Below are 24300 nucleotides of genomic sequence, written 5' to 3' on the forward strand. Positions count from 1 at the left end.
AATGGACGGTCCCCATTTAGGTATGAAGACCAATTTATGTGTGTGTGTGTGTGTGTGTGTGTGTGTGTGTGTGTGTGTGTGTGTGCCATTAACGTCATTCATTCCCGGCAACTGAAATGTCACACCTTGCACACAGCTACATAATCACACCCAAGTGGCAAATCCAGTAAAAAAAAATTCCACTGGGAGAGTGGAACCAATTTCAGTTTATTCCAAATCACACAGATAATCCAGAATCCGGTACGCGGTTTACCTGCTAACTTTTTATAATGAAACCTGCTCCGCCCAGAATTCAGTCTCATCTCTCACCATTCTTCACCCAGCCCACCTCCCCCAGCTGGACGTCTGCATCCCCTCTGCTCTCCACCCTCCTCAAACAACTCTGACCTCCCTTAGGGGGAAACTGCCCTGGACAACCTGCCCAATGTAACACAGTGTCTGGATATCAGATGCCAGTTGTTGTCAGATACAGGGGGTCTGCTAATTATTTGATTCATAGCTGCTTTAATCTGATTCTAACCCATCACCCTGAAAAAAATATAAAAATTCCAATGCATTTTGCACTGATTAGATAGATAGATAGATAGATAGATAGATAGATAGATAGATAGATAGATAGATAGATAGATAGATACTGTAGATAGATAATCACAGCCAAGAACTCCCCTGAGTGCTATAAAACAATGTTATATTCATTTAATCAAATAAACATCGAGAAACAAAAGTAGGCCTCCTACTTCCATTGCTAGAGTGAAACTGTAAAAGATCACTGTAAAAGAAAAGACCTGAGGGTGAGTGAGTGGGCCTACCTTTTAATGCACTTTCGGGGGTTCCATTAATTATGGCGTACGACCGCCAGGTGGAGCTGGGGCTGCTCACCTAAGCGCAGAAAGTAGTGAGTTTGTTAGAAAGAGAGAGAGAGAGAGAGAGAGAGAGAGAGAGAGAGAGAGGTGTAATGCAGCCTATTGACTTTGTCATGAGTGAGGCAAAGGTGAATAGTGGCGCAGGGGCTAGAAGGTAACCGTAGGGACACTCTCGATTAGTTACGTGCTGGAATAAGATCTGAACATCCGTGTTATAGGAGGCACGTTTCGGTAGACTTTGCTTTGAAACGTGCTACCTGAGCATCAGTTAAAAAGTTCGGCAGTTAATCTCACTAGCCGATCTCATACATTTCAAGTGTGCAAAACTGGAGGATCTGAAGCAGGATGTACCATGAAGAAGGCACGAACATGCAGAGACCACGTTATGGATGTGAGTAATTTATTCGTATTTTCTTATAAGTTTTAATTTTACCCCGTTCAGGTGACCTGCGACGGTTGTGCATATGTGTACAAGTTTTATTTTTTTAAAGTTCACTTTTTGTTTAAGACATGTTTGCAGCATTTAAAACAGCTCAGACTAATAATGTTTTTATTCAGCAGGTCGCTATATGAGGCTAATAGAGATGGAAAGAGAGGCGGGCTGTAATGCGGGCAGCATTAGGGCTGTAATGCCTGTTTCATTAATGAAAGGGGCTGCATTAGGAGCGCCGATCACATGTGATCGCTTAACTTTATATCGTACTAGTTAGTATAACGCGGCATTTCCTGGCCAGATTAGTTTACTTTGAAAGAGCTCCACTTGTCCTCTGGCGGGATGGTATAACTGTTCTTACAGGAAGTGGCTTATTTGCCTTCAGGTAATTAGTTTACTAACAACATTTCAGCTTCGGCCTTTCGAAGTCGTTACCGGGTTAAATACGTAACGGACCGACGGGGGCAGTTAGGGGGTTTAAAGCGGCTCCGTTAGAGCGGCCGGTCGGCGGCTTTCGGCGGAATGACGGTCCCTGTCTGCCGAATATTACGGAGTCGCTGTAACTGGAGAAGCGGCTTCCGACGTCGGAGCTGAACTAGTCACGGCGCTTTCATCTGAAACACGAGGAGCGAAGCGCCTGCATGTCAGTGACATAGCTGCCGGTAGACATTGCTGGAAGTTGCCATTTCATAAAACTCTTAAAGCTTTGGGTACTGCGCTCTGCTTAATAAATAGACAGCACACATATGTTGAAATGGCATTGATTCCATATCAGACAAAAAGGTTGAAGCAACGTTGATCTTCAGTCTTCCACTTGATATTAACATTGAATCAAGGTTTTGCCACCAATTTTTCAATATTGAAAATCTGACCAAAAATCTATTCAGTTTCAACGTTGATAATTTAACACTGATCATAATTCAACGTTGAAATTAGTACCCAGATATCATCATGTTATTGATTTCCCAACATTGCATTTGCCTGATCGAAATCACCTGAACTATTGAACAACAGGTTGCAGTAAAGTATATACTATCAACGTATAACTGTAGTATAACTTCTGTGACATCAAGTGCTGATGCTGGCTTCATATAATAGCAGCATCTTTAATATTACGGCTGTGTCTGTTGTTAGGTAGCTACTTCTACAGTGTTTGTGGGGTTTCGCATGAGTTTTTTAGACAGCAGAATGGCTCTGCGTCACTCAAGAACTGAGGTATTAAAACAATACCCCCATTATTTCTGACCAAAATCAATAGATCTTCTGCTGAGTAAAGCTGTCCAAAACCTCAGTTAAAATGAGCTAAGGTACAATAGGGCTCTACTGGAATGCTCTGCAGGAATTTCTACGTATTTCACTTCTGCTGTGGTGAACAGCTCAGTACACACCTGACAGAGCAGAAACTGACAAGATCCTTTCTTTCCGATAAATGAATACAACCTACAGTCCGCCAGCCACCCATAGATGGGATTCATCCATTCATTTTCTGTAACTGCCTGACCTGCTTGAGCTTACGGGCACAAGGCAGGGAACAAACCCTGGATGGGTCATCAGCCCATCCCAGAGCAAACTCATTCTCCATTCACTTACACATATGGGCAGTGTGGTAACTCCAATCAACCTCAGCATGATTTTGGACTGTGGGGGGGAAACCACATGACAACACAGAGAGAACATCTAAACTCCACACACATGGAGCCGCAGCGGAGACTCGAACCCGGGTCCCAGAGGTGTGAGTGCTGACCACTTTGCCGCTCTAATATGAATATTATGAATCCGATATTAACATCACAGTTAATATGAAGATTTTAGAAATTGTCAGGTAGCAAATGAGTGAAACTTTTGTAAAATTTGTTTTCAGTTTCCAATATTTGGGAGGAAGTCAGGTTTAAATTTTGCTGTAAAATCAAATGTATAAAGATTCCATGACATTGTACATGCCCTGCGATGGGCTGGCCCCCCATCCTGGGTTGTTCCCTGCCATGTGCCCTTTGATTCCGGGATAGGCTCCGTACCCCCCGCGACCCAATAGGATAAGCGGTTTAGAAAATGGATGGATGGACGGACATTGTACATTTTATGGTAAGACCCCAATGTAGAATTCAATATTATTAATATTAAACTTAGTTTTTTAAATAAGAAATCATTTAATAGCTATTATGTTCTTATTTCAATACAACTCTATAATAATTTTAAGTATAGCTATATTATGCAGCTTAGCTGCAATAATTTAGTCACAATTATAAAATTCCCTGCCTTGCATTCAGTATTTCAGTTTTGGCTTTCCCCAAGAGTGTTCCTAAAGGACAAATTCATTAAAAAAGGGAAGACTCATGGTTTTCATTCAAGTTAATGATGATAACAGGGACTTGGGGTACAGCTGTGTGGTTATCAGTGCAGCCTGCCAGAATCAAGGGTGAACCAAATGACATTATTTTTAGAGGGCGGGTTAGTAGAATTGACGTGTCTGCCAATGATTGGCGTATGAGTTGCTATGGGGGGGGGATCATCAAAGGATTCCATGCTATCTGTTTGACTCAAGGTAAATGCATATGGCCACAATTAACATATCTGCTGCTAGAGGTGGGGACTTCATCTAAGAAGACATGCTAATCAACCTAAATTCTATTGGATGAGCTTAAAAGTGCTTCAGCATACAGATTTTAATACCATGGGGTCATTATAAGATAAGCAATGAACTGTTACTGCATCATGGTAGACCGCCCCATAGAGACCCAGGACCAAAGGGGTCGCTATGTCCTGGGATACCTTTACTTTGCTGGTAAATGCTTAGGATGCACATTACCATCCAGGGAATTCCTCTTAAATAAGCCATACTCTCCATTAGAGAGTCCCCTAGTCATGTGATCACTCTTTCAGTCAGAATTGCTAGTCAATAAAGTTTGTTGAGCAATTCTCGTCAGAAAATTACAAAAATTGGTAAGCTAACAGGTTGTATCATTATATTTGTCGTTTTAAAGGGGTCTTGCTGTAATCGATATGGATGATGGATGGCTTAGTAAGTTAAAGGTCTGTGTCAGTATTCAGAAGGTTGTGGGTTTGAATCACGTGACCTGCAGAGTCAAATCATTGCCACTGGGTCCTTCAGCAAGGCTTACTTCAGCTGCTCCAGTGGTGCTGGTTGACCTTGCCCTCTGACTGCATGCTTGCTCCACTTTTATGTTACTTTGCACAGAAACGAGTGTCAAATGTCAAATATACAGTGGAGTGAAATGGTACAGTAACTGAAGTATTACGTTAGTATGGCTTTAATGAAGTGTCCCTTGCGAAACAGTGAGACAGACCGCCGTGATAGACAGCTGTGGTAGCTATATGCTTATTCTTTTGAGCAAGGTACTATAAAGGCACATAGTGTTAATGTAACACAGTCGGTCTTTGGAGGTGAAAAGGCCGACTGCATCTTATTGGCCTGTGTGAAGCTTCTTCTGTATGGGCAGGTCATGGAAGTACTGCTGATGCTGTTGGTGGCATTGATAAGGTTGATTGAGAGCACAGTATGAGTTTCCATTAGTAAGTGTGAGCTTGTTTATCACGATCAGCACTAGATGTCAGGCTTAATTGTTACCGAGTACGTTAAGGTGGGGGACGTCTCATGCCTGTCGTTGACAGGTAGCTTTTTCGGTTTTCTGTCAGTTTGAAGCCCTTTAGCTGGAACTGATTTGCTTAGATAAATTTTATCAGTATTACGTCCTCACAGTAAAAAAAATAAAAAAAACAGTGACTCTTTTCCACATTTTGAAAATGCCGAGCTTATGAATAAGGAGGCAAGCCATCCATCAGACCCTCATGAAGTTTATCTTGTGACTTAAAATATGTTTGACAACAGTGGACAAAACTGAAATGGCAAAGTACTGTAAACTAAAGTGCGAAGGGTCTGATCTTATACAGCTTGTTGTTTCCTTTTGAGAAGGAAAGTTTTTAAAGACTTTAAATGGCAGTCAGTCCCTGGAAGCCAAGATAGGTTCAGCTCACAGAGCCAGCCACAGATGTCATCACCCCTCCTCCCCCCACCCCCGAAGAAGACAGTGTCTGCCAGGAAAAAGAATCGTATCACGGTATCACAGACACCTACTAGTCCCGTGTGGTTACATTCTGAGACGAGCCTGTCGTAAAATACTCAGAAGTTCCTGCTGTGAATCAGTGATATAGGCTCCAGCCTTTGTTGTATATATTGAAGGTAGATTGTAGCAATCGGTTACATTCCTCCCAGCTCCTGCATTATGCATCTCTTGTGTTCTTATGAACTACTGTGTTGTGTATACAGTCTGTTGTCATGTGTGTTTTACCCATGCATTGCTTTATTTTGCTTTTCTCAGTGTTCTGTAGTGGTGTTTAGCGAATGTATAATAAATGAATTAAAATGAATTATGTGGATGTCAAGACATCCTGAAATGGGTCAGATCGTGTAGTTTCATATATTTCTCTTGAGCTTCGATGTATGTTGCACAGTTCATTACATTTACTCCAGCATACATTTAAAATACATTTGCTTGCAGACTGAGAAAATGCCGAAGCTACACTGCAGTCAGTTGCGGTTTATCTCCTGCTGGCTTATTTATGCGAAATGCCAGATAGTTGTAGTTGCTCTTGGAGCTTTTGTGTTCACTATGTGCCATTGGTTGCTTTGAACCATGGTTATTTACTGCACATTTTAAAGAAGGAGAAACACTTCTAGAATGCAGTTGGAGCAAACTTAGAGATAAAGGCTATGAATAAACAGAAAACCACTGATACGTCTTTGGTTTGCTAGTAGCAATCACCAATCAAAGTACCGTACTCTACTACTGACATGAAGGTCTAGGTCTAATGATGCAATAAGTAGTAGATGGCTGTAACTATAAAAGTTATTCACGTAAAATCGCCTTTTCCCACAGGGGTTTAAACAGTGTAAATGGTCTGACATATTTTGCTTAACCATTGCAAAAATTGTCTAGTTGTGTTTGTCGTCACTGAATCAACACCATGCATTTGCTTTTCTTTCTGGATCTCGGCTCCTCACACTGTTAGTCATACATTGAGTTTCCTGGTTTTCTGGCAGCTGTTTTGGGAAGACCTGAGTCTGGATTGTTTAAACTAATTTCAGTAGCTCACCATAGCAGTATTTCTGCTGCGTCTAACAGAGATTCTCTGTCAGCCCTAGTAATGTGACCTGGGCTGTTGAAAGAATGATTGAAAAATGAGCAACTGTACCTTTAAGCATATTACCTGTCTTATGTAAATGCTAAAAAAGTTTCTGCGTAAAAGCTTTTGCTAGACATGTTATGAAGTGAAGTTTTATTATTGAGTTTTGCTTACCATATTTCAAAGAGAACATTGAGTCGTGTCATAGTTATTAATGTTATTAATCAAACTATCCATTCCGTCAGATCATTAAGTACCATTTTAAACATCCTATGAAAGCTTTAACTGTAATATCTTTATTTTTCACATAGATATTAAAAAATTCCTTTTCAAGGTAGAACACCAAATTAATGGTTGGTTAACCAGTTTTTTCCTATACAATATGTATACAGTTTATAAAAGTGTCATGCATTGTAGCACCTGCCCAGAAAACTTCTATTTGTGTGGTGTGACTCACTACTCGTGTGAAATTTCATTTAATTGGAGATGTCTTTAGGGAGGCGTTTTCTTCTCGGTGACATCAGTGCTGGGTTGATTCTGTTTTCATAATGCACTAAATGTGGTTTTCACTCTTAGGGGTTTAAGATGCCAAGGAGCTCAAAAGGAAGTGCAGGTGAAGCCCCTAAATCTGTTATGCTTGTCTGGCAGAAAGAAGCAATTCTGTAACTCCTGTGGTTTGTGAAGTTGATCTGGATAGGTTGCCTCTTAACGCATAATTACATGTTTCCTTCTTCCAGTGATTGTATTTAAATAAACACTTCTTTTGTAATTGTGGACATGTGCATTTGGTCTTCATTCAGGATCCCGACATTTTTTAAAAACTGCTTGTCCTTTTATTCCCCAGGTATTTTCTGCCAAGAAAATGCTCGTCACTCTAGGGTGTGTAACTTGGATTAAAAATTAACGTAATCGCTCTTCAAGTGTACAGAGCACTTTGAAGGTCATTTTCTGTTTCTTCCTGGGCCGCCGCTATGTCCAGCTAACGGGGGAAACTGTTTTCTAAACTTTTGTAATTTTATGGAAGACAGCAATGCTACCTTTCAAAGTTTATCTGCCCCCCCCCCCAAAAAAGAAAAAAATAATAATAATTGAACCTACCCTGCCATGATTTTGGGTGACACTTTATTCATTCTAATGTGAAACTGCATTCTTGAAGCCAGCCAGGACTTGCCATCCAAAATTAAAAGGAAATTGCTGGATTAATGTGACTGTAGGGAAGGAAGTTTAACTATGACTACTTACATATATAATTAACCATTTCAATAGTCACATTGTCCCTTTTTGGTCTCAGACGTCTGATCTGAGCTGCTTGTATCAACCTTATATATTATTCTGTTGCCTTTTTGTATATAATAAGCATCAAAATAGTCAAATTATACAACCTGATTTGTATTTCATGGGTAAAGCTCCTATTTTATTTTTTTCTCTACCAATACTGCAATTTTAAAGCAAATCAAAATAAATAAAAATTTAATTAATATCCATGAAGTTGTGTATTTAGAAAATGAACTGTACCTGATCTGTACTGGATTCACATCAGCAGCTTTCAGCTTCATATTCGAACTGTGCAACACAAATATTGTCTCAAAACTGCAAAGCATAAGAAAATAAATATCCATTATGGTGTAGCATATACGAATACCTGTGCTGTGCTTGTATTCACATTAACAGCTTCCAGCTTGACATTAGGAGGTACACGCGCATGCGTAGTGGTGCAGCTTCATCCGGCGTGTTCCGAATGTCGCTCGGGGGAAACACGCAAACACACAGTGGTTCCACATTTGCTGCATTAGTTCGGTGCATATGCGTACCGAACCGAAAGACTCGTGCCGCGAATGTTCTGTATGAATACAAGTACCCTTACACTCGTAGTACTGATATAATCACAGTGTACGTTGCTTATTTGAATTTACTGGTCTTTTGACCTGCTCCCAGTCCTCCAAGTCCTGGCCCTTCTTCCTGCACGTTTCCCAACTTGTAAACCATGCTGCATATGTAGATAGCAGTCATTTACATCCTTTATTTTTTGGCACACAGACAAGGTTAGGGCAAATACTGTGGGGACGACAGCAACAGATCGAGTTCCCATTCATTATATCAGGACAAAGATGTACAAAATGCTTTACTGACCTGTTTGAATAGGGTGGATTCCGTTGATTTACTTATAGGTTATATGATACTGTTATATGTGCCGTGAAAAATATGGAGCCAGGTATAAGTAAAGCTGAATGGAAGTTTCCTGATTTAATGTTGCGGTTTGGAAACTGTTCAAGGAAAACTGTTCAGAAACTTGTTTTTCTAAAGCGCTTCTTGTGTTAACTCATTATGACGAGTATTCTGGCCAGAAACCCAACGCGAATGGAAGAAGTAAATATAAGTGATCTGAGAAGCATATTTCTTATTTTGCTGTCTTTCAGCCATTGTGGATGATGAGAGGCTCTCAGCGGAGGAGATGGACGAGAGGCGACGGCAGAACATTGCATACGAGTACTTGTGTCACCTAGAGGAGGCCAAGCAGTGAGTACATTGGAAGATGGAAGTTGGAAATAAATTTTCTGTCCTCATGCCAATGTCCAGAATCTATGTCAGCCTAAGTGAAATATAAGGGAAGATTTGTCTTATGAATTTGTTCAGTTATCTGATATTGTATAAATGCTGTTCTAGCAGCAGCATTTGCCAGGGTCTAATAACGTTTAGAAGCAACTTCAGGAGCTTTCCACAAGGAAACATAGATTATGAAAGGTACAGCCTGATGTTTTGGTTGTATTTTGTATTGGACTATGAACAACCGCCCAATCTCTCAGGCAGCTGTCTCTTAACTGTAGAACAGACGTGAATCCCTGCCTTCAATATGCAAATACTGTTTAAACAGACTCTTCATTAGCGATTAGTGTTATGAATTTTATACTGCTATTGTATAATGAATAGTTTTATACAGTCGGCTCATTAGCAGCCCCCAAGATTCACTTCCGGCTGAGCCAGAAAGGATCAGGAAGTCACACCCCTAGATGTGTAAAAGTCGAATCCTTTAGAACGATATGTCAGGACTGATTTCCAGTGCGACCCGCGCTCTCGCCTCTTTCAGTTGTTTCAGTGAGGTCTGTTGTGGTTTTAATGGTCAAATTTTAAGCCTGATTTATACTTCTGTGTAGAATGTGTGCCATTGGCACAGCGTGGCCACCTGCCAGACACAGTTGTGGCCTGCACCAGTGTGACGTGTAGCTTCCTTTCTGGGGAGGTGTGTGTCAGACTACCACATAGCCCTACCGATGGCGTAGATTCTACGCTGACATGTAAATGAGACTTTAGTTGAGTTTAGTTAGGGGGGTTGGGAGGAGTGTAATTATTCACACCAGTGTAAGATGGTGGAGGGAGGAATCTGTGACTGGCTCTGTTAGTCTTCCCCCGTAATATTCTTCCTCCTCGGTGCTTTACGGAGACTTTGTACTTGCAGAACAGAACAAACACATGAGTGCGAGAGCACACACCTGCCTTGCTAGATATGCCAGCATTTTTCCTACCTTTCACTAGCACCGTATCTTCTGACGAGTAAATTTCAAGTGTTTATAATACATCCATTTCCTGTTTTTGTACAGTGAGTTACTGGAAAACCGTTTATCGGTAAATGAAAACTTTGTGTGTTTCTGTGGTGTCACCTGTTTATTCTCATCTTTTGAAAGAAAACACTTAAGATTTGTGAATTATAGTTTGTCCTGCACAACACAAGGGGAATTCGCTAACCCTGGACTTAAATGATGAGAAATCTTAAATTGTTAAGGCTTTGGTAATTAATTACACTAAAGACTGATGTGACTGAGTGCTGGTCTGCAATTAGGAAAGTGTTTTACCCAGAACAACATGAAATCCATGAAAAAGATAAATTTCTTAAAGAGACTCTTATTATGTTCCTGGAATAGTTTCAGGCACTGTTAAGAAACACTGTTAAGAGTGTCTGATGAGAATCCTTCTAACTACTTTTGGAACCAAGCTCTGTTATAGAGAAGTAAGTCTTGTGTTGTGTTTGGAACAGATCAAAACCACTACAAGATTTCCTCCAGAAATCCTGGTGGTTGTTGACACAATGCTGTTAACAGACAGAGGAAGCCCCACATTGATGTAAACGATAGTGCCCACACTAAAGGAAGTGACTTCTGACCATTCTACAAAGCGGTAATTCCATTTCAGTGGTAGAAGAACATCTTGCCATCTATTTATACCAGCTGTGCATGTAGGCCTTAGTTTGGACATTCAGTTTCATGTAGTATCATTTTACACATGCTGTTAGGAGCTTCTGTGATTTTCGGGGTTAAACAATGGCAGGAAGGAGAGGTGCTGGGCTCCAAACGCTTACTGTCGCTGTGGTCACTGTGAATTTCACTGCAGCATTGTCGAAACGGCAGGAAGCCGCACTTTTTTTGCAGATGTGTCCCCAGGATGCACCTCTCCCGTTCCTCTTCAGTTGCAATATTCAACTTGTTTCAAAGTAAAAAGATTTTAAATGTTTTTTTTTTTTGTCTTTCATAATAAACATATTTTGTAGCAGAACAGATTCATGTGTAGCCAAGAGGATATATGTTCTCTAACAAGGGAAGTAGAATGGCAATGTTTTTAGTGATTTTTGCCACTGTAAATTCTGGTAGGGTGACAAATCCAAATGTTCAATGCAATAAAGTAGATGGGCTAAGGAACAGCCTTTAAATAGGTTTATTCCAGTCATAGTACTGCAATGACAGCTCTAACCAAAGATTTTATTTATGGATATCTGAAGGAAGAAAAATAATACAAAAACTGCTAGAACTTATAAGATGGTAATTGAAGTTGGTTTGCAATTTTGTAATGTTATACCACTTGCATTCTGGCATTTTAACAAACTTTATAATTGTATAATTTCCGTTCTGCAGACCAATCATGTTTTAATTACTTTCAGTCTAACTGAATTATTTCTGTGTACTTTATGTTTGTTTAATATTTTCTTCAGTATGTGGGTGTCCTGGGCATTATATGGTAACTTGTATGTATGATTAATAATATACATGTTAATTTATTCCTGGGTGTTTGTTCTCTGGACTTCAGATGAATCAGGTGATGATGGGAAGGACTTTTATGATCTGGGTTTTTGGCTGTTGACCTGAAATGGGATAGTTTGGTGTGTTAACTTGCTTTGTGTTTTACAATATGCAAAACAAGTGATGCATTTCCATAGTGAATTGGCAGACTGATAATTATCCATTAGAAATATTTGCATTGAGGTGTACACCTTAATGTGGCACAGCTAGTGAGTACTGGGTAGCTTGCTAAGGTGCAGATGGTGTGTGGTTCCGTGTGTTGGGTCGCTGTGCTTGTGATCAGAAAGCAGCCAGTTCAAATCCCTGGACTGGCAGAATCATTACTTTGAGCAAGACCCTTAACCCCTGGTTGTTCTATGAGCTGGCTGACCCTGCTCTCTCAAGAATCCATGTTTTTTGGATAAAATCATCTACCAGACAAATGCATATTCAAGGTTATTACCTTCAGAGAAGCCCTCGTTCACACCACTGTGGTACTGATCTGTTATTTCTGTGCTTTTGGCCTTTCCTGTTATCTTTAACAGGTCTGACCATTGTCCTCTGACCTCTCTCGTGAACGGGGTGTTTTTGTTTGTTGCACCATTCTCTGTAAACTCTAGATTGTGCAACTTCCAGAGAAGTGCTTGATTCTGAGATGCTTGAACCTTCACATCCTACAGCAACAATGACCTCCCCATTCAAGATCATTGAGATCATGCATCCTAGTTATACCTATCCATCTATTTTGTGTAACCACTTGTGTTGTTCAGGGTCGCAGGGGGGATGAGTGCCATTGCAGGGCACACTCACACACGCACAGGGGCGCGCTCACACACGCACAGGGGCGCGCTCACACACGCAAAGGGGCGCGCTCACACACGCAAAGGGGCGCGCTCACACACGCAAAGGGGCGCGCTCACACACGCAAAGGGGCGCGCTCACACACGCAAAGGGGCGCGCTCACACACGCAAAAGGTGCCACGGACATTTTACTGAGCTTAACTCAGCATTGCTTTTCACATGGGCGCAGTGTTTGTCATGTGAATAAATTACATCCATCAATCTTTCTTCTTATCCCGATCAGAATTGCAGGAGTGAATTACATAATAATGTTTTCTTTCCTCCTCCATTTGTTCATTCTAGTGTTATCTAGTGATAAGCTCAGGCTGCAGGTCTGGAAAAAATTCAGCGTGAAAAAATAAAATAATTTAGAATATCAGTAATGGGCCAATGGGTTTTGTAATACACAGATATGGGAATTGCTTGAATGAAAAGACACACAGATCATGTTTTATTGCCTGTCATAAACATTCAGAAAATTCTATGATTGCATTGTCATTCTGAATCATTCTGTGTCTGTTTCTGTATTTTCAGTTCAAAGACCATATATATTGAGAGCACAAAAGGAAAAAAATCAATCTGTTCATCCGTCTTCCAACCACTTATCTAGTATGGGGTCATACTGGGGTTGTAGAGCAGGGGGACACCCTGGATGGATGCCAGTTCATCGCAAGGCAGCCACACAATCACACTGCGGGCAGTTCACCCAGCTGCATGGTTTTAGCTACTTATAATGACTGTCGGAAAGGATGCTTGCATTCTGTAATTAAAGTTTACAAGGTGAAAGGGCTTCCTAGAGCAGAGCTCTAGGTCCTTTCTAGTTCAGCCAATAAACTAGATGATATTTTGCGTTATGGGTGGCCCAGTGATTCACTGTTACCTGATACCCCTTGGGCTTGGGGTTCACACCTTCTGCCCTGCATGTCCTTCGCATGTTGCATGGGTTTCATCGGCGTACTCCAGTTTTCTCCAACAGTACAAAGACATGCAACCAGGCAAACTCGCATCACTAAATTGATTATATGCGTAAGTGTACCCTGTGATGGACTGGCGTCCCATCTAGGATGTACCCGGACGTATGCCATAAGGTTGCCTGACATATGGTTCCCCCTCCCCACAACCTTGTTCAGGCAGTTGGAAGATGGGCAGAGGAAAGCTTTTAAGGTGAATATGTGTATTTGCAGTATTAGTCAATCTTACCAAAATGATACAGCTGACAAACACTGCATGCCTGCCTTATTGACTGAGCAAGGACACTGATTTCATCAGCGTAATCTGTTTAGCCATGGAACCTGCCTATGCAAAGTAATATTAGCCCTAAGTTTTATTTTTTGATAACTTTTACTTTGAAAATAAATCTCAATTCCCCATTTAGTGTTGATGAACATATGTTTTCAGCTTTTTGTGAAAAACGTAAAATATTTGAAAATTACATGCGCAACGTAATAAAGTCGAAAAGCTAAAGAAGTTGTTTCTCTAACCTGATGTCACAGTAAAAGCCAGAAATCGTCACCTGGAGATGTACTTTATCCTTTTATTTGAAAATGACATCATACACTCATACAATGAGATGATTGAAATGAAATGGACGGTTTCAGATACACAGCATGGAAGCAACGGTTGTGTAAAAACACCCAGAACTCTTTGAATTCTAAAATGACTTTGATCAAAGTTAGAGATATAATCTTCAGTGCATGATCGGCCCTGTCAAATATGAAGTAATTGGCTGTACTTTTTCTTTTTTTTGTTTTGCTTTTGCAGATGTTGCCATAACGACTACCACTGCTGAGAACTGTGACACATTTTGAAAGAACACTAGTGACACAAACGTGCATGTTTATTTCAGTAATGGTTCCACACGGTACCATTCGTTTAAAAATATATGCATGTATATTTCTTGCAATTCGTATTGGGATGTTTTTGTTCCTAAAATAGGAATAAAGTATATTTTGATTTGTTTTCATAAACTGGCATTGTGTACGACATTTGGCTTTACTGCAGGCTGTAGGTGTTTGAAATACTCCACAGAGCAAAATATCTTAAGATTAAATATACCCTTTGTGATCATTTACAGACAATACTTAACATTTACTGAGCTAGACTATATCCCAATAAAATGTTAATTTAATGAAATTAAATGAAATGTTATGTAACCACATTGTGTTCTGAAACCTTTTCTGCCTTTACTATACCTGGGGATGTTAGTTACAATCCTCTGCTCCCTTTCCAAAGAAAGGTGGAAAGCTAGTTAGCTCGCATTGTGTGTGCATAAACGTAAAAGAAAGATGAGCTGATTGTAATTGCACATACATTAGCACATCAGAGAGTATGTTTATTCTTGTTATTGATTTACCCTGGGATCAATAAAGTTAATTTTAATCTTACTCTTAGCTGCATGCCGAATCACCATTACAAGAAGGACTTTAGCATCGGTCGTGACTGACCATCAAGCTGATTTGACACATTTTAAGTTAAATGTGTAAATGTGTGAATGTTAAATTCCTTATCAACCTCGTTTATTTTTTATACGAAAAAGTAGGTCAACTAGTATAATCCACAGCCTGAATGATTTCCCCCGCCGTTTTCTCTGCGTGGTACGTGCCATGCCTGCTGTTAGCAGCCCCGCCCCCATAGGGTGGTGTTGGTGGTTGAAGAGGAAGGGAGGTAGTCATGTCTGTGGTTGCCGCCTTCCCCATGTGTAGCTGTTGAGTCTCACTGCGTTACGCGTCATAATGACAGTGTGTAGAGCAACATGTGCTTCTTGGTGCGTGCTACCCTGCCGGAAATGTTACCCTGAACACGATCATCTCAGTGATATAGCATAAACTATTGCAGAAGTTCACAGAACCCTTCTTCAGCTTTAAATGATTTCAAGATATAAAAGCTTTCATTTTACTTGTTTTTATGTGTTGATATATTGATAAATTAAGAGCATTAATTATGAGGAAAAGGCATTTAACTGTAGTATGCTAGTTCAGGAATAGATGGAGGTAATTATGTAAATACCGATACAATATTTTTTGTCATTGTTTACAAACATTAATGACTGTTATACAGCGTTCCAGTCCAGCCCCCTTGTTTCGCCATGTCCTGTGTTTTTGTACTTTTCAACTACAGTGAAACCCTTCCCTTGTCGCTTGCTGTTTGTATGTGGATAGTATGACAATAAAGCCCAATTAGCTTAACGAACTGAAACAGAGATTTTTCCTGTTAAGAAACCTCTACTTGAATTCTCAACCACCCATGAAACCTGTCAGTGTGACATGGGTGGGGTTATGTCACTCAGGATGTGGAACGACAAAAAAGTTTGAACTGAAGGTCAGCGTTGTGAAGAAATAATTAGTAAATTATTTTAAGCACGAGGGGAATTCCAAGTTTTGAAGGTAGTCAGTATTTCAGTTTGCAGTTTCAGTACCTGTATGTCCACTGCCATGTGCTGAATGATGGGAAATGGACCAGCTTAAACACCACAGCGGACAGGCTTGGTTAGGTCAGGCTCCAGATCACGTGGGTCCTCACGATAAACAATCACAAAGCAAACAGAGACAACATGAGCTTAGGAAAATGTCCATATCTCTAGGGGAGAAAATGGTGCCCCCTAACAAAGCACTGTTGTCTGCTCGATAACCAGCATGAATTGATTTGCATTCCTACCATTCCTTAAGCAATCGCTGATATCAAGATACCTTAATACTAGGGATTTGACAATCCATTTATTTCCACACAAACGGTCTCGTGGAATTTGGATTCATTCCAGTGCAGTTCGTTCAACAGTAGGAGAGGCAAGAGGGTGCAGGGCGTAAGACGTTCACTGCACAACGTATCAACACAGAAAGTGCAGTGACATTCACCAAAGTAACTATCTAGTCATATTTAAATTTATACGATATCTACTTTTCAGGTCACTACAGTTTGTCTATACTGTGTACATTCTCAGACTTTAAATACAGAAATACCTCTAACACTTGTTTTGTAGTAATGTGTGTTTCTGGACATTTTTCATAATTTAATCAAAACAGCATTGCACTGATAATGAATATGTTGTATTTTCACTTTCAGAGTAATTTCAGAGTAATCTGACCTTTGCTTAACACCTCAGCGTTAAGTGCTTTGGTAGCTTTGGAACAGAGTGATAGTTTGCAAGTGTTAAATTTAAATCTGTCTGATTTGACTTTAAAAGCTCTGCAGTGCTAATCGTCGACTCAGAGCCGTTTGATGGTTTGTTTTGTCGTGACACCTACAGGTAACAGAAAACGTTTTGTCATCTTCAGTCGTCTGCCACCTTGCGAGTGTGTGTTTGTTAAACAGAAGGGGTTACTCAGAATTCATTACAGCCACAGCAGGGATCTTAAGCAGCAGTGCTGTCTGCGGTTTAATTAGTGTATGCTAACCAATAAAGCAAATTAGCTGAAAGAACTGGAAGAAGGGACTGACCAAGGAGTTTGCTCAAATTACCACGTGCGTCAGTCTGCTGATGCATGTTTAGTTTGCCGTGAGTTTCTGCTGTGGGGTGTTTTTCCACTGGAGATTTTAATTAGATCAGTGTTTTGGCTCTATCACTGACATATAGCATCCCCAGCTGCTGAAGATACCACCGTTATGAGGACTCCTCTCCAACTGGGTCTCTGTGGTTCTGATGGTTCTAGCTTCTCGGTTTTAAACCATCTGAAAGAACCTGAACCGTGAATTTGCTGCCCTTCTTTTTCAGTCTTTCTTTAAAATATCCGTCATCGCGACATCGCGATGTTGTGCTGTCATTTTATTTATGACCCCTGTGATTGCGGGAGACCCCATTGGCGGACGTCTCTTTTTTTTCCACTCCCGGGGAAGCCAGGTATGTCTGCACATTCCCGGAGTGTCCTCTAAACCCCGCATTCCCCGTCAGTGAGCGCGTGTCCTGGGAAGTCCGACTGCAGTCTGGGACTCTTTGGATTACTGGCCAAAAGCAAGTGATAAATCATTAACCTTTAAAATGCTTGTTAAAAGGCATAGCACAGATATATAAATGGCACCATCCATGTTTAAATTTTCCAGGCTGCTCAGAGATGGACGACCCCAGGTCCATCTGAGGGTCTGGGACTCCGAGCTGCATAGCTTTGCAATGAAAACCTTTTGTGGAAGGTTGTCCCACATACAGTGCTGTTTGATTTCAGGAAGGTTGTCTAGTTTTTGAAAGCATTTGCTTTTGATTTAAATTTGTTTCCCCACATGTTTTAATTCCATTTATTTTTGTTTTGCCAAACTTGATTAGAAAACGCTAAGGATAGTTATCGGAATGGAAATAACATGTATCCATCCAACCATATATATATATTTTTTATGCTGCTTATCCTGCATGAGGTCTCTGTGAGTGTGGATCTCAGGATATTCCAGCCGACTGCAGAAAACAAAGTCATGCATCCGATCGCGTACAAAGGGCCGTTTAGAAACATTAGTGTTTGCGGACTATGGGAGGAAACTTGCATGCAATATACGCACACACACGTGCACACACACACACGCACACACACACACACACGCACCCTCACACACACACACATGCACACACGCACACACACACACACACGCACACACACACACACGCACCCTCACACACACATATGCACACACACACATGCACACGCACACACATACAGTATGCACACACATGTACACATATGCACACACACACACACACACACACACGTACACATATGCACCCACATACATGCACACACAGCTGGATTCCATCCCAAAGGTGAGACAGTAGACAGTTTTGTCTATCCGGTCTTGCTCTACATGAAACACGCATGTGAACGACACACGTGTTTTTTATAAACCAAAATAACTAACGAACAAATAAAGTGCAGGTGGACAGACCAGTGTGCAGGAGTTACCCCACTCCTATTCAGACCACAGAGTTATATTACCTGCTATTTTCCAAGCATCATGTGACAAAGATCTGCTCCATCTCCCCAGAGCTTTGACATTCCAGAGACCGTTATTTCATTTGTACCAACAATGTGGGATGTCAGCTAATTGTAAGTGAATGCATTACTTTTGTATATCCTTATGGAGTTCATTAGGTAAAACCTGTACACTGAGTGAACAGGGGTTCTGCCAATACGGTGGCCCGGAAGTGCAAAATAGACATTAAGAAGACAAAAAAACATTAAGAATGCACAAAAAAAAAACAATCAAGTCATTCTCTCTGGCATTGTGGGATTTTGATCTGTTGTCTGTCACTGGCCTTGTTGGTATAGACCCTGAACGTTCATGAAACTCACCCACTTAATTGCAAAATCCTTAATTAGGCTGAGCAGCAGCTCTTGATGTGTTGATGAAATAGACTTAATATAAGTATGATTGGTGGTAGCAACAAATAAATAAAATTGATAGTTGAAAAAACAGCTAAATTCCTTAACTTCATGTACAGCTCTGGAAAGGCGACTTCATATTTTTTATGAATTTGCATTTTTAAATCCTGGTTTAATCGTGGTTCTGCTGGCAGAATGATACACTAAGCGGTAACCTGCTTTCAGGCTCAACATTTCTAAGACAGCAGTACACAAGAACAATGTGAAGCAGGAGACACTGGGAATGACGAAAAACTAGCCTAGTAGAGGGCAGAAGCTTCTTTCTGATGTCAGAGATGACCCTCAACTTATCCGGCAGCACCTCATGAATCATAGGGTGACATCAAGTGAACTTCAAAGAGAACGGGAAAGATTAAGTGCAGGTGTGAAGTGCACAGTTCGTGTCAGGCTCCTAGAAGCAGGACTGAAGTTCCATAAAGCAAGAGGAATCACTGAGAAACAGAGAAGGGCCAGGTTGGAGTGTATATTTTTTGTATATTTTACACAGAAAGGAGCTTATCCCAGAGGCTATGGGCGCAAGGCAGAGAACAACCCAGGATGGGGCACCAACCCATCGCAGGGCACATTCACACACCATTCACACCTACGGACGGTTTGATGATTCCAGTTAATCTCATCATATTTTTGGATTGTGGGGGGAAGCTGGAGTACCCAGAAGAAACCCAGAGTCGACACGGGAAGAACGTGCAAACTCCACACACATGAAGCCACAGTGGAGACTCACACGCTGCTCCAAGCGGTGTTAGTCCACAGTGCTAACCACTACGCCACCATGCTGCCCTCTGTATATTTAATGTTTTTGTATTAATATTTGTACATTTTATTGATTCGTTTTGCATTTCAGGGCCATTGTATGGCAGCCCCATCTGTTGGGATGTAAAGGGCTCAACTTTGGAAAACTGTTAAGGATTGGATGGTCATTCAAGTCTAGAACATGCAGCGTAGTTGATTTGTCCTTCGGTCAAAACCATTGTCAAGTCTTTTATTTAAAATGAGAACACTGAGGTCAAGTGGCATTGGGGTTTATTATGTAGAAGTAAAGATAAATTCACACAGGGTACTGCTACTCCCTAGAAACACTGCATTTCATACTACAGGCAGTAACTGCAGCTAGACCTTCTCTGCGTGTTCTCTTCACGATCAGAGTTTTAGACTTCTTAGCTGTGCAGGTGCACTGGTCAGTGCAGGGAGTGCAAGTTTACCCTCCAGAATTTCAAGTCTGCTTTTAGTTAATTGTTTGGCACATTTCAGCAGTATTTGATTTTGCCTGGTTATTAGATCAGATTGTCTTGTGGCTCTTCTCCACATGAAAAACCTATGTCTGTGTTACACTACAGAGAGGCGTAAAGCTTCAGTGCTTATCCTCAAGTTATGATAAATGATGTATCACACTTTTGGACTTCCTGTAATGTGTGACATATTACTGAGCCGCTCACTCTTTGCTCTCATCTCCTCGGCTTCAGGACGATTTTTGGCCTCTTCCTGTCTTTTTATCATTTGATTGTTATACATATTTTTTTCCGCCAACAACAGTTATGATTGCTGGATGCCTTTCTGCCCTAGTCTTTAAGTTGCGATGGCATTTACAATGACATAAAAGGCAACTTTCCAGAAATTGAGCTTGCCTGAGTATTTGATAGTCTGATCATCTTCAGATGGTGTTACGTTTTCCCCGGTTAGTGATGTATCACCTACATCCAGAGGTCAGTAACAGGCAGACCACGGTCTGGGTCTGGATCCAGAAGCTGTCCCATACGGACCCGGGTCGATAGCCAAAACAGAAAGTTGCGATTTAAAAGCTGACGGGGAGCTTCTATGTCAACTGGCGTAGCGTTTGTAGTCTTTTCGGTAGCAGTTTAGCATTAGAACCGCCGTTTCGCACGCCGATGAACGTCATCCAAATCCAAATCTCATGCATCTGGCATCACGCTTTCAGACTCACGCAGGAAATCTTCCAGGAAATCTTACAAATCTATATTATTCCATTATAAACCCTAAAATTAGCTACGTCAAAAGTGTATTCACACAGTTAAATACAATAGCAGACTATTTACAAGGTAAGAACTGTCACATATATGTGCAGACATCTAGAACAGAAAACCTCATTCCAGCCAGCTGGCCGAAGATCTATGTCCCGTTACAATAAATATTGTCAAAAAGTTTTTGAATTGATTTGACAGTCAGGTATTGATTACATACAATGTTGATACGACTAATAGGTTACTTCAATATATATCACACTCAATAGTTAGACATTATGATCTTTTGAACCTTTGCTTCAAGAAATTCTCTCGAATCGGACCTCTTTAAATTTTTTGTTGAATACCCCTGTCCTACATGATTACCTCTTTTTTTAAAATGAACTTTCATACCTTGTTTTTTGGTGATTGTTTGCCTGACAAACATCTCTATGCAAATTGCTTGAATACAGCTTACAACTTAAAGTAATTTACTCAGCTGGCAATGTAATGAAGCATGTCTGGCTAAATGCCTTGCTCTTTATACCTATTAATTATTCTTATTTCTTTAGCAGCTGCACCACCAGCTGCCTCATGGGTGTACTTATTGACGTTGGGGAAAAAAATAATGTTGTTTGTTAGCATAACTGCTCAAATTAGCCAAGCGCAGTAAGGCAGCCTTGCAAACTGCCCGCCCAAATACTGGCATTTGAAGAGCTGTCCCAGTGTAGGTGCCACAACAATGCCCTGTTGTCCCAGCATGGCGAAGCTCACCACAGTGGCTTCGTGTTTGGGTTTTCAAGAACCCTCTGAATCTGTCTGACCCCCGCCCTCAATGAAAGGAGTGAATCTTTCTCGGGCTGGAACCCGAGCTTTTGTCCAGACGCAGAGGGCTGTCCTATTTAGGGGCCCAGGTATGTGGCAGTATGCTCAGGTACTGTGGTGTTTTTCGCTTTCTTTATATATAATATATTTTCAAATAATATATCTAATTAGCTTGCCATGCAATTTGTTGTCAATCTCCCAAATAGTACCTAAATACAACAGTTGCCCCCTGTTATATGGCTGGCTTACAAAAGTCATTGCCAATTTCAGAATATAATAATGAGTGGAAGATCTTGTTTCTATATGCTCTTCACTCCACACCAGTCCACAAAGCTCCCTCCGACCACGCAGCCATGTTTATTGGAAGTCACACTACCAACTCAGCTTTCACTTCCTCAGTACGACATGCATGCATGAATCTCAGGTGGCTGTAGATCCACAGCCCTCCACCTTAGGATGAAGTCCTCTGCCTTGCAGTGAAATTTACCACTTCTGTGGTCAAGTTACCAATTTATTAGTGCCTTCCATGCTTAAGCAGTTTCTTATGCTTTGCACATTCCATCAAACCACATTTTGACAGATGGCTATCATAATATTTCTTGCTTGTGTTTCCTACTGCACTGCAACAGACAGTCAGAATAAAGGGAACCTAGAAAAGGCTACGTGAACATGGACAACTTTCACTTGCTATGTTTAATAATAGGTCTTCATGAGAAATATTCTGCTGTGTTAATGAGTACGAATTGTTTTCTGTGACACCTTGTAAGACAGTCGAGTGGCCATCTCCCCCATTCCACACAGCACTTTCTGTAAAAGGCTTTGATAAACTGGCTGAGTCACCAAATGGTAAATGTTTAGGTAGTAGCTGATACTTTGATGCCATGCGTCACTGGTGGGATGTAGCAACGCGTAAACACACGGCTGATATCTGTTAAAGGGAAATAAACTAGTGCAGTCGTGACTACTTATGCTAGGCCTGTTGGTTAATACATTACTCCACTGAAACTGACATGCTTTGTTAATGTTTAATAGGCTGAACATATTTCTGCCAAGTTGTTCAGTAGTTCATGTGGAAAATCAGTATGAGCTGTTGCTAAGACTGGCTGAGAAGTGGTTGGATTGTGAATCCAGTTTTATTTTCATTGATTCTGCACCTGCTTTACATCACTGTTTTTTTTTTGTAACTGGGGGATTTCCTTTCACCTAGTTGAGTGGCTGAATGGGGGCCTGGCTGGAGGGTGGCAATATTATTGGTGTTATTAGCTTACGGCATGGGGAAGCATTTCACTGTAATCGAATGGCTCTTTGACTGTCACTGTGTTGGTCAGCTTTCTCACCAGTAGTGGGCAGGATCAATGACCTCAATTAGCGATTAGCCTAAATGATTTCACAGCATGGAGCAATGAGCTTCACATGACCTTCTTTGGCCTCCTAGTGGCTACATCTCATTAGTAGGATGATGCCATTTCAAGCCGCTATGACTTCCACTAGAAGTCAGCAGGGCAGGCTAACATCAAGTTTAGCCTGTCGTGTTGTTGCCGCTAGAGATCTCGGCAGAGGCACTGTGTCCTCACTTCGGTGTTGGTACGACCATTCCCATGTTTTTGCAAAGGGTGCTATGGCTGAGTTCCACTTACCTCAGAGGTCGATGCTGGGAATAACCGAGATAACCGTGTTCAAGAAGTCAGAAAGCCATTTAGCAATGCCAGTTCTAGCCAGGTTCATTGTTAGCAATATGTGTTGTTGATAACGCATTACCGTAGCAACAAGTCCATAGATAGCGGTTGGACAGTAGTGTATTTACGACCAATTCAATTTGACACAAATAACACATACGTGCTAATAAACAGTATATAACTATATCTGTATCTTTTACTTTTGTTGATGAAGGGTGCAGCCATCTTGATATCTGAGGTCAGACTTGCAGAGGTTCCTCTGGCTTGTTTAACAATGAGAGTAAGGAGAAGCGCAGATAGTTAACTCCATCACCTTCTGTTGCCTTTAGTACAAGTCTGAATTGTTTTGAAATTTGAAAGCATTTGAGCATCTGTTATTTCACTGCAAATAAATCAGATATAGGACAGATCAGATATGGCGTTGATGAAGCTATTTCATCTAGATGGACGTTCCTTCCATCCTATGCAGTGGTCTCAGAACAACACGCGTCTGACTCCTCTGTAATGATACACAGTATGAAGTCACTGTTTTGGTGCTCAGCTACTCAGATCTGTTCTCAGAGCTGCCAGTAAAAAGGGGGGAGGGATTGGCAGCAGAATGTCCCCATTGTCTGTTTGTTACCTCAGGTGGATGGAGGCCTGCGTGGAAGAGGAGCTGCCCCCCACCACGGAGCTGGAGGAAGGGTTGCGCAATGGCGTCTATCTCAGCAAGCTGGCCAAGTTCTTTGCCCCCAAGAATGTATCTGAAAAGAAGATCTATGACAGGGACCAGTCGCGTTACAAGGTACGAAGCCTGAATGGGGGGGGCGAAAAAAACACATTATGACCTCATTCCTGACTTAAGTCATATTGTTTCATCAGTGCGATTCTGTAACATGATGAGCTCACAACAACATGAACCAGACGGTCCAAACAGCAGAAAGGGGCCATTAAGAAAAAAGAAACAGAGATCAGTCTGGTTATCACACTGCAAATACAATTAGGTTAATAACAGACTATAATATGCATCCTGCACATCCAAGTGCCCGACCCGTAATAAAAGCTGCAATCAGTGTGTGAAGATACTTTGGCAATAACTACATATTTTGAAGGCCCCCTGTTCGGCTGAGAAGCAGGATTAATGGGAAGTGAAGTGCTACACACGGTTTCTGTGTAGCACGCC

General features: G+C 41.1%; 1 protein-coding gene across 1 annotated transcript in view; it reads left to right on the plus strand.

The window, feature by feature from the left end:
• Positions 1-962: 962 nt before the first annotated feature.
• Positions 963-24300, plus strand: part of iqgap2 (IQ motif containing GTPase activating protein 2) — a 50727-nt gene continuing 27389 nt past the window's right edge. Inside the window, exons 1-3 of the mRNA XM_048998935.1 lie at positions 963-1254; positions 8856-8955; positions 23766-23922. Coding sequence (XP_048854892.1) covers positions 1209-1254; positions 8856-8955; positions 23766-23922 — 303 coding nt within the window. The 5' untranslated portion in view covers positions 963-1208. The remainder of the gene's footprint in view (positions 1255-8855; positions 8956-23765; positions 23923-24300) is intronic.

The sequence above is a fragment of the Brienomyrus brachyistius genome, chromosome 2 (genome assembly GCF_023856365.1).
Source record: "Brienomyrus brachyistius isolate T26 chromosome 2, BBRACH_0.4, whole genome shotgun sequence".
Lineage (NCBI taxonomy): Eukaryota > Metazoa > Chordata > Actinopteri > Osteoglossiformes > Mormyridae > Brienomyrus > Brienomyrus brachyistius.